The sequence below is a fragment of the Parasteatoda tepidariorum genome, chromosome 9 (genome assembly GCF_982258835.1).
Source record: "Parasteatoda tepidariorum strain Cologne lab strain chromosome 9, Ptep-v5.0, whole genome shotgun sequence".
NCBI lineage: Eukaryota > Metazoa > Arthropoda > Arachnida > Araneae > Theridiidae > Parasteatoda > Parasteatoda tepidariorum.
This window is the reverse complement of record NC_141763.1, coordinates 17,180,447-17,199,633: the sequence shown is the minus strand read 5'-3', so window position 1 is coordinate 17,199,633 and position 19,187 is coordinate 17,180,447. Positions and strand designations below refer to the sequence as shown.

At 29.4% G+C, this 19,187-nt stretch overlaps 1 protein-coding gene and 3 non-coding genes across 4 annotated transcripts; all 4 read left to right on the top strand.

Moving 5' to 3' along the window:
- The first annotated feature begins 422 nt into the window (after positions 1-422).
- TRNAF-GAA (transfer RNA phenylalanine (anticodon GAA)) lies at positions 423-495 on the top strand. The gene has a single exon. It is a non-coding gene; the product is annotated as a tRNA-Phe (tRNA).
- Positions 496-504: 9 nt separating this feature from the next.
- On the top strand, positions 505-576 carry TRNAD-GUC (transfer RNA aspartic acid (anticodon GUC)). The gene has a single exon. It is a non-coding gene; the product is annotated as a tRNA-Asp (tRNA).
- Positions 577-7,913: 7,337 nt separating this feature from the next.
- On the top strand, positions 7,914-7,986 carry TRNAV-AAC (transfer RNA valine (anticodon AAC)). The gene has a single exon. It is a non-coding gene; the product is annotated as a tRNA-Val (tRNA).
- A 7,132-nt stretch (positions 7,987-15,118) lies between these two features.
- Positions 15,119-16,399, top strand: LOC147803355 (uncharacterized). The gene is made up of 2 exons (XM_087150963.1): positions 15,119-15,687; positions 15,769-16,399. The coding sequence occupies exons 1-2, from the start codon at positions 15,119-15,121 to the stop codon at positions 15,770-15,772; spliced, it is 573 nt and encodes a 190-aa protein (XP_087007089.1). The 3' UTR covers positions 15,773-16,399.
- The last annotated feature ends 2,788 nt before the right edge of the window (positions 16,400-19,187 follow it).

Here is a 19,187-nt window from a genome sequence, read left to right as displayed (position 1 = left end):
CTACTATTTTTTTACAGGTTTATTTAAGTTGATAGATCATAATTTAGTTAACATTTATAAGTATTTTAATTGCAATTAAATTTCCTATTGATATAAAATTTCGGATATTTTTACTGCTTTTTCGATGAAGCACATGCATCGGATTTGGCTAATATCTTCTTAATATCTCCTCTAAAGTAATTACAGATTTTTTTTAGGGTTGAAAAACATAGATAACGCTAAAAAACATGTGCTATCAATTTGGCCATTATCTGCAATTTTTTACGTATTTATTTTTTTAACATTTTTTCTTTCTTTCTCCCGCTTTAAAAATAATTTAAATGTACTTCAAATTATCATGTATGCGAATATGTATTCTTAGACTGGTAGAGAAAAAAAGATCAAAGTTTCAGTTTTAACATAAAATCAGTACCTCCTAATGTGCCGAAATAGCTCAGTTGGGAGAGCGTTAGACTGAAGATCTAAAGGTCCCTGGTTCGATCCCGGGTTTCGGCATAGTGTAATTCCTCGGTAGTATAGTGGTCAGTATCCCCGCCTGTCACGCGGGAGACCGGGGTTCGATTCCCCGCCGGGGAGAACAAATTTTTATTTCTGTTACTTATAAATTACAATATACATATATAATTTTGAAAATAAAAAATAAATTTGATCATACGTTTATTAAAGTCAATTACAAAAAAAGAGTTATACGCTTTTTTTCCCTCATTATTTATAAATAAATACTAACGTAAAATAAACGAACGAAGGTTTAATTTTTTTTTTTTAATAAGTCAAATTCTTACAATATGAATTCTTACAAAATAAACTAAGAAATAACATTAAAGAGAATATAAACTTCAAGAAAAATCTGGAAAAATACATAAAATGGTGACTAATATTTCACAACTCGGCCAGAAATGTAAAAGTTTTAAAAAATTTAAATTTATCCATACATTTCGAATAAAAAAATTAATATTTTAATTAAGTTTTATTTATTTTTTTAAGAGAGAAAAAAAAAGATTGCTTGTTTATTAAAGGCTTTTTTCTTCGAAAATTTAAATTAATCCAAACATTTAGTAGACTTATTGTAATAAAAAAAACTTTTTTCATCCAACTGCTCAGCTTTCTGCTTTAATAAGTTGGTAGAGAATTAAATATTAAAACTTACATAAAGTAAGGATAATTACGCCTACTCTTTCAGAGTGTCACCCGTACTTCATTTGTTGTTTGAGCTGATAACATGTGCCGCACAGCGGTCCCATTTCCATCATTCAAAAAAGTTAAGATAGTTATGGTAGGAATTTATGAGGTCAGCTGTCTATATGGTGGCTGATTGTCACCCGCAATAAAATTGCATTTCATATCATACTTAGAATTTATGATATGTAATGGTGGAAAAAAGGACTTAAAATGAAAATTAGGAAGCTACAAATGGCTTAAATTTTTTTATTAGTAGAAAATATTTCTTTGAAAATAAGCGTATCACGTTGGGCTCCTCTGTAATTAGTATAAATTTCCCTCAGTGAATTTTATAAATAAATTTTACGTTATGAAAAGTTTAAATACTTTTTATGGGGTGACGAGGCTCAATTTACAAAAAATGTTTGTTTTTTTTATTTACTTTAATTATGATTAATTTTATTTAAGGTGTAAACATTTCATAGCTTGTTTCGAGGGGAGGGAGAAGGTTCACGAAATTGTGACAAGAGGAGGGGGGGGGGCAAGATAACAAGAAGTGTGACGTTTCAGCATTTTGGTAAAAATGAAAATAGGTCAACAAAAAAGCAGATTCTTCTTCTTATTATTATTGTTATTTTTTGTATGTCATTTCCCACAAAATACTCAATCATTATTATTGCTTGTCCTATAAATCCAATTAAAAAACCTGGAAGTAGTAATTTTTTTTAAGAAAAAGTGTTTAATCAAAATTGAATTAATTTTTACAGTTAAAAAATTGAATCATTTTATATAGGGTAAAATATTACTATTTTTTGTTTCATAAGGGGAGCAGAGACTATAACTTTTTTATTTTTGTTTCCTTAACATTAAACTAATTAAAAATGTGAACCACCAGAACTGATTAAAAATATGAACAAAGCCATTCTGAAAATAACCTTCGAAAAATTATTGAAGAAACAAGAGCAACAACTGAAATGATTGTGAGTACTTTGTGTTGTCTGGTCACTAGAGAAGTAAAGTTGGAAAATGTAAAACAGAATTTAAAATATTTTGTGCAATCCTTGAATCATGCAGAATTTATTTTCAAAATGCTAGAAACGTTCCATCTGTTATTCTTGATGTAGCTGTATGAATTGAACAGTTGTATAATTTTTTTTTTTTGTAATGTATAGGCTACATAAAATGAATAACTTTTAAATCGTATATTTTTTATTGAAATGCATTTTATTTTTTCTAATAGATGTGCTATTTTAAGTATCTCTTTTTGTGTGCTTGTCTCATTCAAAATTTATGCTTTATGTCAAAGTTTATTTTTTGTGTCATTCAAGATTAACAGACGATACAATTAAAGCATGTCCATTATTAGAACTTACAGCTATGATCCAAATCTTAGAACATAAATTTTTAAACAGCGATTTAAGTTTTTAGAATATCATATTAGACTAATACAGTGGGTGATCGGTTAACGAACAGATCGGTTAACGAACAAATCGGTTAACGAACACTTTCACGAAAGATTTTTGTGTTCGGATAACGAACACATATTCGGATAACGAACACTTTCAGGAAAGATTTTTTGTCGGACAACGAACACATATTCGGATAATGAACAAAACGGATTCTAACGAACACTTCTCAACCTTAAAAAAAATTTATATTAAGCATTTATTATCATTTTGCATACAAAATAAGATCACTGAAAGGAGAAATGTTTAAAGCATGCTTAGTATTGATAATTACTAAATGAAACTTGAATTATGGAGAATGAAGGAGTAACGAAAATCACATCTGCGAAGCAAAGAAGTGCCATCCATGATAAAATGGAAAGGTTGCTTTTAGTTTGGATAAATGAACGGGTAATGAAACGAGATGTAACTAGTATGCCTATCATTCAAGAGAAGGCTAGAGAAATTTGTGAGAAATTGAAAGAACAAACTCCAGTTTCGTCATCCGAGGAGTTAGAATTCTAGGCTACCACTGGCTGGTTTACAAAGTTTAAAAAAAGGTCTAGAATTAAACATGCATTAATGCATGGTGAGTCTGCTAGTGCAGATAAAGAAGCAGTTGAGAAGTACTGTCTCAAATTTCAAGAATTCATTGAAACAGAAGGGTATCGTCCACAACAAATATTTAATTGTGATAAAACTGGTTTGTTTTGGAAGCGCATGCCGAATTGTACCTACATCACGAAAGATGAGAAAAGTGTTCCTGGGCATAAACCTATGAAAGACCAATTGACGTTACTTTTGGGAGCTAACGCTAGTGGTGATATGAAGTTAAACCACTTCTCGTTTAGCACTCTGAGAATCCAAGAGCATTCAAAAAAATTTCATAACTAAGAGCAAACTGACAGTAATGTGGGGATCGAATCAGTGGGCATGGGTCACACAGTATCTTTTCAAGGAATGGCTAGTTTGTGCCCCTAGCATCAGGGACTACCTTGATACGAATGACTTGCCGTTGAAAGTACTGCTGCTATTGGACAATGCACCAGGACACCCAAACGATCTTGAAGATAATTTGTTGACAGACTTTCCCTGGCTGACAGTTCAGTTTTTACCTCCGAATACGACTTCGCTGATTCAGCCGATGGATCAGGAGGTTATTGCGGCTTTCAAGAAATTGTACACTCGCGCGCTGTTTCGTCGGTGTTTTGAAGCAAGCCAATTCTAATCAACAATGACTTTAAAAAAGTTTCGAAAAGGAAAATTTGACATTCTTGAACCTATTCGTATCATTCAAAAGGCGTGGTCAGAAATCACACAGCGACAGTTGATTTCTGCTTGGCGGAAGCTGTGTCCATCCTTCGTTCAAAGAGACGGAGGTGATCAGGGAGACACCTCTGAAATTTTGACAACTGCTAGAGATCTGGAATTGGAGGTGAACGAGGATGACATAGAAGAGCTCATAATGGGGACATGAAGATGAACTGACGACAGAAGAAGTCCAAGAAATTTTGAATGAAGAACACCAAGAAACACAGTGAAATGTCTGAACAAGAGGAAGACGAAAGAGGACCAATGCCGACATCTGCCATTAAAGATCTTTTGAAAAAGTGGGAGGATGTCAGAGCAGTGGTCTTAGAATGGCACCCAAACTAAGCTGATGTCAGTAGGGTTGGGGATCTTTACAACGACAATGCTATTAATTACTTCCGGAAAATCCTGAGAAAGAGAGAAAAACAATCGACATTGGACATGTTCTTCAACGCCCCATAAGCATAAAATGAAAAGGACTGATTAATATGCAAGACTGTATGCATGAATTATTTTTTAAGAAACTTACTAAGAAATTATACATTTTTTTAAATTTAATTTTTTGGATCTCCAGAACGAATTAATCGATTTCACATAGAAGTCTATGGTGAATCGATGATCGGTTAACGAACAATTCGGATAGCGAACATAATCTTGGAACGGATTATGTTCGTTAACCGATCACCCACTGTAATTAAGAAAAGGGAACACAAACAGATGCAATTCATCATGGAGGTAAAAGCATACAATCGAATAGATTATGCAGCACAATATCATGCACTCAGATGAATAAGATTTATAGAAAACATAGCTATAAATCTTATTCATCTGAGTGCATGGTATTTAAGCATAGCTATAAATCTTATTCATTTGAGTGCATGGTATTTAAGCATAGCTATAAATCTTATTCAGCTGAAAGAAGCATAAAAAAAAAGAATATTTGATTCAGAAGTAGACTTTCAAACTCTGTCAGATAAGGAATTATTCAAAAGAGTATAAAACATTCTGATTAAAAAAACATACCAGAGGGCGCTGTGAGCGCAACAACTGGTAGAGAGCTTACAGATACGTTACTAAATAAGGCTGGGATTCAATTACGCCACTCGCCTATCCCAATGATGATTTTTTTCAGTGCAACTCATGCCCAACATCTACAATGGACTTTTATTGTGTAGATATCTTACAAATATCTTGTGAACCTAGGACATTATAATTTAGGACTTATTGGACTCGATGAATCGGTTAGAAGAGCTTCGCGCTTAATGCCGAGATTTAAACTATTTCAAGCATCCAACGCCACTCGCCTTATAACTATAGCTATTCAAGTGTAACACTGATTAAGTCGTATCTTAAATGCATCCTGAAGAAAAAGAAAGGCGTGAATAGAGGGGTTGGTTGACTTTCCCCACAGGAAGTACGACGACCATGAGAAAAGTCAACAAGAAAGTTAAAAATAAAGTTGCTAAATTGAAAAAAAGGAATAACGTTTAAAGAAAAATTAAAGGCTTGGGTAAAATTAGAAATTAAATTGTCACATTACATTAAGTGTAAATGTGACTCTAATCATTATGCAGAAAAGTAAAATGTTTAGCTAATTAACTCTTCTACTAAATTTATTTTATTTTTGAAACTGGATTTTTGGTTTCGAATAAAATTGCATTTGACAGATATTTTGAAGCTAGTCAAACTTAGATGTAATCATATGAGAGACTTTGAATCAGTAGGTCTGTACTCAATAGATTTTAAAATTGATTAAATATTATTGATCGCTTTTGTGAGAAATATGTATCCCGGCAGCCGAAGTGTTATATATACAAGTTATTTAATGCATCTAAACAAATTTACTTAAAAACCATAGTTAATAACTACTTTATGCTAATCTGAAAAAATTTAAAAAATTATAAATTTTTAAGTGATTATTAACATTTACCTAACACTAAAAGATAGGCAACTTCTGAATCCTATTTACCATTTATAACTTCAATTTTTTTTCTCAATTGGTGAAATTTTCATTACAAAAATTAATACTACAAAATAGTACTACAAATAATTTTGAAAATCAATAAAATATTTTTCAAAATTTGAATTTAAATGAAGATAGACCTGGTGAAGGTTCAGGCATTTCCATGAGCAAACCAAGTTTAGAAGAGAGAAAGAAAGAGAGAAAAAGAAAGAGAGAAAAAGAGAAAGAGAGAGAAAAAAAAAGAAAGAGAGAGAGAGAGAGAGAAAAAAAGAAAGAAAAAAAAAAGAAAGAAAAGGAAGGAAAGAAAAAAAGAGAGAGAGAGAAAGAAAGAGAGAGAGAGAAAGAAAGAGAGAAAGAAAGAACGAGAGAGAGAGTCAATTCCAACATGAAGATAAAGTGACCTAACACAAATTGACAATGAATAAAATCCGGATGCACTCAAAATATTTTCAAAATCGAAATAAAAATATTAAAAATGACAAATACCTGATTCTGACTAATAAAACTATTTATTTAAAATCAACTCAAGTAGTACTTTAAATACTACCCCAACAAATATTGTCGTAAAATTATACATCCAAAAAGAAAGAAAGATATAAATGAAAACAAACAAAAAGTAATTTGCAAATTAAACGAAATTGCACTTTAGATTTAAAAATTGGAAATTTATATGGCCAGTGGAATTTTATATTTTAAATACTGATCTACCTTATGCCATATTGGGTTTAAAGGAATCTAATTTGTTTAAATTTGTGATTGATTGTGTTAAACGAGTTGTAATGAAAAATCGGGGGAAACTGATCGCTCTTTCGGATTATAAAAGCAATTCGTCCTAACAAATTTTTTCCTGAAATCCTGGTTAATGATTGCAATAAAAATACCAATGACAAAAAAATATAAATAAATATAAAGTAGAAAGAAACGAAAATTAACAAAAGAAAAGAAAAATAAAAGGAAAAAAATTTAAATATATGAACAACAAAAGAAAATAAGATTTTGGACAAAGAAAAGTGAGAATAACAAAAATGTAAACAAGTGAATTAAAAATAAAATAAAGCATAGCCAAAAAAATAAATTAGATTTAAGTAGAAAAATTGAAAATGGCTTTGTATTTTCTAATATCCTTGAGACTAACTGTGATAATGGTAAGCAACATTGGCAAAATAATGTTGACAGAATTGTGCAAATCCAAGATAATAAATAAATTCCCAATTTCAGGAAATTTTACAAAAAAATTTCAAATATTTTACTATTGGTGACAAATATGAAAGGTAAATAATAAAAAAATGTACTACTTTTAAATAATATTGTGGTTTAATAATAGAATTAATTATATTTTATATTAAATTTAATGCTTTAATGGTTTTTCATATGGATGACAATATAAATGCATCTGCGTCACTTTTGGAAATAATATTTGTAGCATTAGTAAGTTTCATTTTAATAAGGAGGCACCGAAACGTGTCTTAGCTTCCTCTAACTTTCGGTTCCGCAGATCCCATTCCATAAACTTATAATACCGATGAAAACTGAGCAACAAATCCTAGCATTAAAAATAATAAATGAACTATATAATTTTATTTAAAATGGAATTTTGTTACTTTTTTTTCTCTTACAGGGAAATTACTTTATTTTTAAAAATTTGCTAAGGTAAAATTTAATAAATCCTTACAAATTAATCCTCCAAGCAATTAATAAATCCCTTACAATTCCCTTATAATCATAATAAATCCTCCAAATTTGGATGGAAAAAAATAATGACATTATGTAATGAAAAATTCTATTATTCCTTAAGAGAAGAGTGAATATTCAAAAAATATATGATCCTACGTAATGAAATGTTTAATTTTTTTATTCCAAGAATATCATTATGAATCAGCATTAAGACATTAATTTTTAACATATTTGTTAACAAGTTCTCTGTACAAAATTTATGTTTTAAATTAATAGATGGCGTTGCCTACTTGTTTGTTTTGTTGTTATTAATGAATATGAATCCTTATCTATTTGAAGCTTATTTTGCTCTCTCTAGATGAGTACCTATGGTGTAGTGGTTATCACATCCGCCTAACACGCGGAAGGTCCCAGGTTCGAAACCTGGTAGGTACAGATGAGCATAATGTTTTGCTTCATAGATATATTTTTCTTCTTCTTATTGAATTTGCAATTTTTAGTGAAACTACTTTTTATAAACTTTGAAAAGCAAACAATATCTTTACATTCAATTTTTTCACTAAAATTTCCTTCATCTTTTTTTCAGTTACTCTTAAATCTCCTCGTGTATATATTTATATTTTTCTCTTCTTGATAAACGAATTATTGCAAAATTTTTATTAAAAAAGGTAAAAAATATCCTGAAAATAAAGTATCCAAAATAAATTTTTATGAGAAAAATCTTTAAATTTTTAATGCATATAATAATTTTTTTTATTAATATTTTTTCTCCAATTTATATAATTGTCACCTGCACAGTCTCTTAAGCCCCGAATAGAAATTAAGGTTTTAATATAAAAGTATTAGTTAAAAAAGCTATATCTTTTAATATTCATTACATTTTATTTTAATTTTTTATTAATAATTTGAATAGGTATAAAAATGTAAACAGATGCTATTAAAAAAAATAGGAACATTTATATAATAATCACACCCATTTCATGTATAGCATTAAATGGGAGGCATAATTTTTTTCAAAATTTATTTATTTATCTTATGTGGATATTTTTAATTATTATTATTTTTCTCTTTAATACGTTCTAAATTTTTTCCTTGCATGTTTAATGTTATTATTTGTTTAACTGAACTAAATACTTGAATTTCTTTAAAAAAATAACACAGACATCAAAAAGTAAAACTTTTACTAAGTTGTTTGCTCAAAATTAAATTTAAAAAAAGATATGACATAAAACTATTTAAATCATTTCTGAAAATACTTTAATTTTTAATAAGACGTCAAGAGAACTTAAATTTTATTTTTGATGTGATCACATTTAATTATCACACCAACTCATTAAAAATAAATTTATATTTTGTTTAATCTTATCCTCTCCCCCAAACAAAATCGTCAAATTGAAATCTATTTCAAAGATGTATTCAGTTCACTCACTATTCAGGAGATCACCAAAGTAATTGATGTCGAAAAAAGTCTCATTATTAATAAAAAAAAGAAAGTTACCAAATAAGAGAAAATTTACCGTAAAATTTCAAAATCTAGAAGGTGTATCAATTTTATATTTAGTTACAAGTGAAGTTTTCAAATTAATTAAAATAGGCAGTTTTGAATAAGGATTATAGATGGCAGCACTATAATAAAATTCATTATAAACTGAGTCAAGTAATGTACACAGAATATTCTGATTTCAAATTTCCACAAAAAGTTCACTATTAAAGCTATGGAATAAAAGAGCTGTTCTTTACAATTTCTTTATAAGAGAAAATTAAAACATATGAAATGATATTGCGATATTTGTTTTAATAAATAGGAGAACTAGATTAGAAAGCGAAATTCAATACTGTACAGGTGGTGCCATCTATACATTTAAAACTTGTTAATGGAATTGTGAACTTCTAACGCATTATGCGGTTGATTTGATTATAAAATTTATTAAGTTTGTTACACATATTTTATTGAGGCTATCATAAAAAAGAAATATCACAATCCCACTAAGGATTACCAATTTAAAAAAAAATTTATTAACCCAGATTTTTCAAATCTAATTTTTTATGAGTATTCTTTTTTAAAAGTAGATATTTTATTTTCATTATGAGATTTGATTTTAAAATAATTTTTTTTCCTTCTCAACACTGGCTAGAAACGAATATTAATAGATAAAATTTAATTTAAATGTTTCTTTAAAGGGATGACTTTTGATTTTTTCGCATTTCGCTTGTATAATGTAGTACATAAACATTGAAAATTGTGGTAACCTATAGCTACCTATCTAGCCTTAAAACATTGCTTTCTCTTCATTTTTTGAATCGAAAATTGTTTTAACAAACGTATTTATTATATTACAATATTTTAATCTTATAATAAATATTATAATATCTTGAGTTCTACAAGGCTTTTAATGTTGAATGTATTCAGAATGCATAATATTTCGGAGGCAAAAAAATACAATCATAAACTTTTTAGCCTGTTGTTAGCATTTATAACCACATTTTTTACAGATGCTTTATTTATAAGTGCTTAGAGCAAGTTTCAAGTACTCTTCCTTTGTACTCCTCTTCTTAAATATTTAATAATAAGTGCTGTCAAATTACTAAATCGGATGCAGAGCCATTACCTCTTATAGAAACTCTCATAGATAAATTAGGGAATAGTGCTTATTTTAGTAGACTTGATACTGTAAATGGTTACTGGCAAATTCAAATTAACCTTGTAATATAATAGTTTTGAAGAACATTGAAATCATCTTAAAGAAATTATTGAAAACTTAAAAGCTTCTAAATGCTCTTTTTTGCAAACTAAAATTCAATTTTTGGGTTATGAAATGGTATAGTAACTCCTGATATCAACAACATTGAATCAATTAAAAATTTCAAACCTCCAACTAATGCTAAATTTCTTCAAATGTGTATAATAAATTTATACATAATTATGCCTAAGTTAGAGCACCTTAACGAAAAATACAACCTGGTGTTGGACTCTCAATTGTCAAGAAGCATTCGAAATATTAAAAAAATTCTTTAATTTGTAAACCTGTTTTGAAAATATTTAATCCTAAATATTCTGCATCATAGACATGCAGAATATTATTAATTCACAACATTAAATTAATCAAGCTATATTGAGGTAAATTTTCAAATAATGTCTGAACAATAAAAATACATTTATATTTACAAACAATATTTTTTTATTTTTAAGCTATAAAGCCAAAAATAAAGTTTAGAAAATTAACTGAAAATTAAAAGTGTTTTGTGCAATATTCATGATTAACAATATATTTGACATAAAAAGACAAAATAAAGCATATTACTTGTATTATAACTTGATACTATGTATTTACTAATTTAAGCCTTTTAAAAAAATAAATCAATAAATAAAACTTGTAACTTAAATACAATAAATAATATATGATATTCACAATAAGGTAAAAATAAATAAAAAGCAAGTATGCATCCCCTCTAACAGTGTTGATGAAAACAAAATGGCATTGATATCTTTATTTAAAGCAATTTAAAAGTTGTTCAAAATATTATGCAGAATATTATTTATTCACGGTATAAGATAGGTAAAATATTTTTCCTAATTCCATTTAAATGACAAAAAATATCTAAAAAATAGATGATATGCTTTTGTTTATAAACACTTATATGTTTATTATTGTATAATGTGTGTCTTATAATTACTTTTTTTATTTAGCATCCATATGATATAAATTTGATTGCCATAAAAAATAATTAGGAAAAAAAAATATATAAACATTTTTAAACGAAAGATTTAATAAAAATTAGATGTATTAGCCAAAATTGAGTATATTATTTAATTTAATATATATAAATAAATTTTATGTTTTACTTCGCCTTTTTTAAATAGATTTTTCAATTAAAAATGACACAATTCAAAGCTAAAACAATGTAAAAATAACTGCATTGTTATCTATCTTCCAAATGTTTTATGATTGCGATATTTTTTAGAGATATTAAGATTTTTTTTTTTATAAAATAAGAAAAATATCAATTAATCAAAACATGATTTACACAGGCACATTTTACATGTTTCGCATTCTCAAGTGCTTTGAATGCTTTTATCCGAAAGAGTTTTCCTATTCATATGCCTACATTTCATGCAGATTCTCTTACGACCGTCAATTTTTCTTATTTTATGCACATGATTAGCTGAGGTGAGTAATCTAGAAAAGGACGTTTGTGTTGTATCAGATGACTTATTTCTATGTTGTGAATGAGTTCATTTTTAAAATGATAAAGAGAATTTTTACTTTTAGATTGTTCCGACGTCGTTTTCAAAATAAATGCATTATTAATGGCGGTGCCTATTACAATGGAAAAAAGATAGTAGAAAGTCTTCAAAATGGTGGTAACTAACAGAATAGTACTTACGATTCTGATCAGCAAGATCTACACCGCCCATAAATTTGTTGTACATTTCAAAAGATGCTGGGCAACATACGTCATTTTGAAGACTTTCTGCAAACAGAATAGTACTTACGATTCTGATCACCAAGATCTACACCGCCCATAAATTTGCTGAACATTTCAAAAGATGCTGGGCAACATACGTCATTTTGAAGACTTTCTGCAAACAGAATAGTACTTACGATTCTGATCAGCAAGATCTACATCGCCCATAAATGTGTTGTACATTTCAAAAGATGCTGGGCAACATACGTCATTTTGAAGACTTTCTGCTAACAGAATAGTACTTACGATTCTGATCAGCAAGATTTACATCGCCCATAAATTTGCTGAACATTTCAAAAGATGCTGGGCAACATACGTCAATTTTTTCACATCCTTTTCTTCTTTGGACTATTTTGTTTTCATTTTTAACGTTTGTTGAGAACATATATGCTTGTTTTTTGTCGATCCACTTTGTGCAGAGCATATTTGGTAAGGAAAGGCATTGCCAAGATGCACTTTCATGATTCGAGATCGCAACGCTCGAATACGCCATCTGGGGTGAAAAACCAATTCCATGTCGTAGCTCCGCCCCCTCCATCGCCTATTCCTTTAGTTGCTGGTAAGTCTCGAAGAGAGTCGGACGTGCTAGCTGGTTCTAGTATCTCAAATTATCATGAGTAGAATAATAGTTAGAAAAAAATTAAATAAGTTAGATAAATCGTACTGTTGTGTACCTCGTTGTTCTACGTACGCTTTTAAAAATCCTTCTGTTAGTTTTCACATATTTCCAAAGATTTCTGACGGAAAAAGACGCAAGCAATGGATACACGTGTTACGCATTGGAAAGGATGTCAGTTCTGGAATTCGAGTATGTAGTCAACACTTTAAAGCTTCAGACTTCATTTGTCCTGGTAAGTAAATTACTTTAATAAGCTTGCCCTTTCTTCATTTCAATTTTATGCATAATTTAAGTTATATAATGCATTCGTAAACAAGGGTAGATGTGTGTTGCAATGGCTATTGATTTAACATTCCAAGGTTCGCATGATTTGTGTGTTATATTTTTATTTATCTATTTTTGAAATCTTTATAAAAGAACGTTTTTAAATCAGTACAGCTATGCATTTCTTGATTACTACAGTAATCAAACAGATTCATTTTCAAGTGACGATAAGAAAGTAATAAGTAAAAGTAATTTAAGTCAATAAGAGAGTAATAAGTTTACTATTTTATAAAAGAGAATTCCGTATTTGGAATACAAAATATGTCCAGTGTTCCACAAATTGAGATTGAGCTTATTGTAATTCAATTTATTTACAAAATATATGGAAATGCAATCATACCACGTTTTACATGTGTCTTACATGCAAGTTTTTTTTAATAAATTGTGAAACACATTTCCATATTTTAAGAAGCTACTTTTTGGAAGAAGGTTTCATTTTATAACTTTCTTTTTGACTTCGATTATATAATCAATTTTGAATTCTTCAGGGTTGATTTTAATTAAACTAGATTAATTATTAGTTTTATCATAAGTGTATACTATATATTTTTTTAAATCAATTCATTGTGTAATTTAATTTTTGAAACTGTATGTTTTTAGCAATTATGTGTATCTACCAACCAAAGTAATCCATGTTTTCATGAGAGAATGTTAAAAGATTTTCAGTATTTTGAAATAAAAACCAGAAATTATTTTGATGGAGTAATTTTAATTTACAGTTAGGATTACAGAACTGTTTCTGCAAGAAAAAGATTAGATAAAACTCCTTGCTCTGCTTCTGATTAATGATCTGTTCTTTCTTTCAGATATTCCTACGCGGAGGCCTAATTTAAAATAGGATGCTATTCCTATCTGCCGCCTTCAACTGTAATTAACACCTATGTTGAAAGAGCAAAAAAAATTGCATTAGAACATGCTAGGCGCCGAAAAGCTCTTGAACTGTAAGTGCTTTCAAAATGTTTGTGAGAAATGTTAAGTGGAAATATTTTTGTATTTAGGTGCCTTTTCATCTGTTAACTACAATTTTCCAAAGTAACAAGTATTTTTTTTGTATTTACAAAGAATTATGCATGTCGGTGGTGGCTATGAGTTATCCTCATTAAGTTTTCTTCGTTTTATTTTTAAAAAAAATTGCATGCTGCTTTTAATATTACCATAACTTAATGATTATTTTGGTGCAGGTGTCCATAATAAATTTCTTTTTAAATATTTATGATGATAAATTTTGTAATTTAAACGAGAAAATTAAGCTATCACTTATCAAAATTTTATCAGTCTCTCTTTTTAAGTTTTTTTCTATTTAATATACTTTAACATTATCTCTTTCAATCGAAGTTGAAATGATGGATTAGAACTGTTAAATTATTAACATTTTTTTCTATATTGATTGGTGAATGCCGTAAGTATATTAGGTTTTTATCAACTGTCAACTATACTGTTAATATCAAAGTTTTCTTTTACAGTCTATTTTAAATTGCAAGATAATACTTGGCAATTTTGAAATGTCTAACTTTATAATTGGAATCCTGAAATATATTGAAAATTAAGTTGACCTAAAAGATGTAAGACTTTTAGTAATGTGGTATTACAAAGCTTTAGTATTACAAAGCAGAAAGGATTTTCATTAGATTCCATACAAGAGTCTTAAAGGTTTTTTATTTTTAGGAAGAAACAAGCTGCTCCCCTTATTGAGGCTCCTTCACTTCCCGAGTAAGAATGTCAAATGGAAGGAGGGACACAGTGGAGATTTGGCTTCTCTTATTTTAGTCAATGTTTCGAGTTTAACGGAGAAGCAACTAAATACTGCTACGGGTTTGACCTCTTTTCAACTACTTCATCAGATTGTTGCTGACGTGGACCCTCGATTGACCAAAAGAAAGATTGATGCCACACATCAGATATTTTTGGCTTTTCAAATTATCAAGCAGAATCAATCTTACAGCTATGCTGCTATTCTGTTTGGTTGTACACGGAATTTGGTGAAAATTATTTTTAAGGAGGTAAGACATGGATTAATTTATGGCTTTTCATATACATGGATTGTTTGATGTATTTTCAAATTTGTTATTTTTTAAAAATTTTTATCCCTAACAGGTTCTCACTGCTTTGGCTGACCATTTTCAGAACTTTATATTTTGGCCAACGAAAGAGCATGTTATGGAGAATATGCCAAACTGTTTTAAGCTTTTTCAAAATGTACGTGTAGTATTTGATTGCACAGAGGTTGTTGTGGAGAAACCAAGCTGTCTGAATTGTAGGGTTAGGACTTATTCCAATTATTATTCTGATCACACAGTTAAGCTTCTGGTTGGCTGTTCACCTGGAGGCGTAATCTGCTTTGTTAGCCAGGCATATGGTGGGCGAACCAGTGACAGTTGCATCATTCGCCAAAGCAACGTGCTTCACATGTTAGAGCCCCTGGTGGATGCTGTGATGGTGGATAAAGGTTTTAAATTTGAAGACGTATGCAAAGAGAATCATATAACTCTTTTTAGGCCCCCGTTTTTAAGGCAAAAGACACAGCTTGCAGAAAATCAAGTTTCAATGACTAAAGTGATTGCCTCCGCTAGAGTTCACATCGAACGTCTTAACCAAAGGTTGAAGATTTTCAAGTTATTAAAAGGTCCGCTTCATTGGCACATGATGGATGTAATCGACGATATCCTGATAACGATATGTGGGTTGGTGAACATTACGAATCCTATACTAAGTGACGATAAGTACCAGTAAGCTTTTGTTTACAGTTTGTTTGAAATTGGTATTAGTCTGTTATCCATTTTTATATTTAATAAATTTAATACTTATAGGTAGTTGAAATTGGCGGTTTGAAAGTATTTTACGGGTGCATCTCTGTGTTTGGAAGAAGATCTGCGGCAAATTTTCATCGACAAGTTTAGCCTCCTATGAACACTTGCATAATTAATGTTTTATTTGAGTTGTTACCTCTTATTTTAAATGCATTTTTTTTATACCTTCAGACTGCATTATTACATTCTCCTCTCTAGTGACTATTCTGTATTAGAACATTTTATTTGTAGTTTACAATTACCTCTTCATTTTGAAACAATATTTGTAATTCTTTAACCTCGATGTTATGTGATAGGGCCGTAAATTTTATACTGAAATTTTATTTTATCCTAGAGGTAAGTATCCCAAGGTATTCAGGTTAGTATGATCATGGTATTCATATTTGATGTTTGTTACTTTTAACTTTCTATTAGTTTTGTATTCTGGAGTGTTTTTATTTTATTAATTTTAATATCCTGCTATCATGGTTATGTATTGTAAAGAATCATGTTTAAGTCTGTAATGTTAAGTTTGTTTTATGTCTTCCGGCAAATTTTTTCTTTTCGGCATAAGAGTGCCGCATGCATAGTGACCAGATCGATATAAATCATACATTAAAGTTGGACTAGAAAAAAAATCCGTCAAAATAAATTACGTGTCCTGAATTTTGTTTAAAGTTTGCGTCATATGCATCACAACGTCATATCCCAAATCTTTCCCACTTCTTTTGACATTATCCTGTTTTTCTCCATACAGATCAAAGCTCAAAATATACCCATGCTTTGAAGTACAGAGCATCCATAATTTTATGCCACGTTTTGCAGGTTTAAGGGGCATATACTGACCTATGCCAAGCCTTCCTTTATACTTCAATAAAGCTTCATCAACAAAGTTCCCTCCGTATGGAATTAAGTGCTTCCTAAAATTTTCCTGGATTTGATCAAACATCGGCTGAACTTTTTACGAATATCTATAGTTTTCATCCATTTTCTGACTCTCTATCAGAGATGTGAAAATAATGTTTGATTTTCAAAAAACGGTTCCTACTCATCAGTTTTTTAGACATTTTCACTAAACTCATGCTGAGTAAAATGCCAAAAAAAAACACTACAATTCGTTATTAGAAGTCAATGGGCTCCAGTTTGTGTCCTCTATGTTTTTCTGTTTTTGGCAAAACTCCGCATATTTGTTAGTATTTTCTATAACTGATTTGCAAAGCTCATCAGTCAAATAGAGCTTTAAATAATCTAACAGTGACGAATCTGGTAGTAATCCACGGTTTGGCTCTGAATTTAGACAAAAATATTTTCATTTCTCACGTCAGAAGCCCAATCATATTCTACTGGATTTTATTCATCATCTTCCTCATCACTATTACTGCTATCGTTAGGGCTAATAGTGGTTTCAGTTGGTGCCACATCATCGAATTCTTCTTCATCCCCTAATTCATTAAAATCAGACTCATCTGTCTCATCATTGAAAATTATTTTCAAAGCCTCTTCGGTCGAAAGACCTTTACGGCGAATAGACATTTTCGTTTATATATGCGGCAACTTGCTGTCTCCTCAGACTCTCAACAGATGGCACTGGCAATCTGACAGCAGATGGCGCACCACCAAATTTATAAACTAAAACAAATTAACTGTAACCGATTTTTCCATCAAGCAATCAATTGTAGTAGTGGAAGTAGTTGTTGTTTTATTTAACATTTAATACTAAAAGTTATTGAATCACATGTATTTATTTAGCAAATTTTATCGCAAATATAATGCTGAGGAGTGATGTACCTCCTCGACATTTAATACTAAAATTTATTGAATCACATGTATTTATTTAGCAAATATAATACTGAGGAGTGATCTACCTCCTCGCCGTGTACACTTCTAACATATTTCTATGGCTAAAAGATCTATTACTTCTGGCATGTGTTCTCACTCCATGGTCAGTTTGACATGGATGATCATCACATTATCCATTGTAATACCATTTGTAAGATTATTCTTTCCAAGTGATACTAAAAAGCAAAGGGACAAATCGTTTATTTTATTTATTTTTTTGTGTGATCAATCATTTGCATTATAAGTTATTTAAAATTTGTTATTCTTTCTCCTTCTCATTAAGCAAAATAAGCAATTTTGATTAAACTTTTTTTGAAACATGAAGGATATTTCTTAGTAAGTAAAACTAAACAGCATTTGAATTATTTAAGAAGAATATAGCTAAAACTCTCTTATGTTTTTAATTCAAAACTGTTGAAACTCAGAAAAATACAATTGGAATTAACATACTTAATAGACATATGAATTGAACTAAATATATTTTGCTTTATGTAATGGCAAAATTAAAATGGAAGTCGATTGTTAGCCTGACAGCAATGAGCAATTCAAAGGTGTTTGAATAAGACATCACCGATAAATATTCACTATGATGACTATTAAGTTGTGTACATAGAAATTTTTTTTTTAAATTTCCCATTCTTAGAAAGTCTTTAAGCGGCAATTTGATTAAATTTGTTTATATTTTCATTGTTTATCTATTTCAATGAAACTATTTTTTTTTTAAAGAAAGAAAGAGAGAGAAGCTATTATTTAATTGGAGTAATTATTATTAAATATAGATAGCTTTATCATGACATATTCTAATACAATAATTTTGATGTTTTCTAATTAAAAAATACAAAAATTTTGATATTTAAAAAGGGAAACAGTGTTGCTTTTCCAAATATTTTATCAGAATGGTATTTTATGATGCTTTTACCCCTGTATGATTATGCATGCTACCTAAGTTGTGTTATAACCTATGCTAACACTTTAATGTGTGAACCTTTTCGTTTAACAATTTCGTTGATGTATAAAGTAGCAAGAATAAAAGAAATTGAATAAATTTGCAAAACATAGTAGTAAACTTGACATTTAGTGATAATCGATGTACTTTTATTTATTTCATTTAATGCCCAGGTCAATTGCATTAGAAATCATCATGATTGATACAGGTTCAATTCTAACAAAATAATATATAAGTCATCTCTGATAGAGTTAGCTATATAGGAAAAAAATTCAGGTAAAGAAGAGTTAATTACTATATAGAATATATAATACAATAAGTTTTACATTATTTCACTGATATCAGCAGGGTGCTCTACAAATGGGGAGCTGAAATTTGTAAGTAAAACAGACAGATTCTTAGAAGAGCAAATAACAGGTATGCATTTAGTATGTGATTTGCACATGCACGAGACGTGCCTCTTACACGTAGTTTTTAAACAGTCACTCGTATATGTAAAACATTTGAATATAGTGTTGTAAACGCCTGTACCTTGTTAATCACTAATTTTTGGCGCTTCTCGCCATGTGTATGATACGAATAATCCAGATTAAATTTTTTGCTATTTGTTTCCAATACTTCGTTTAATATACCAGCTAATTATTTTTATTAATTA

Bases quoted from the DNA above. Each gene is read 5' to 3' on its own strand.
- LOC147803355 (XM_087150963.1), top strand. From the start codon at position 15,119: ATGGAGAATATGCCAAACTGTTTTAAGCTTTTTCAAAATGTACGTGTA.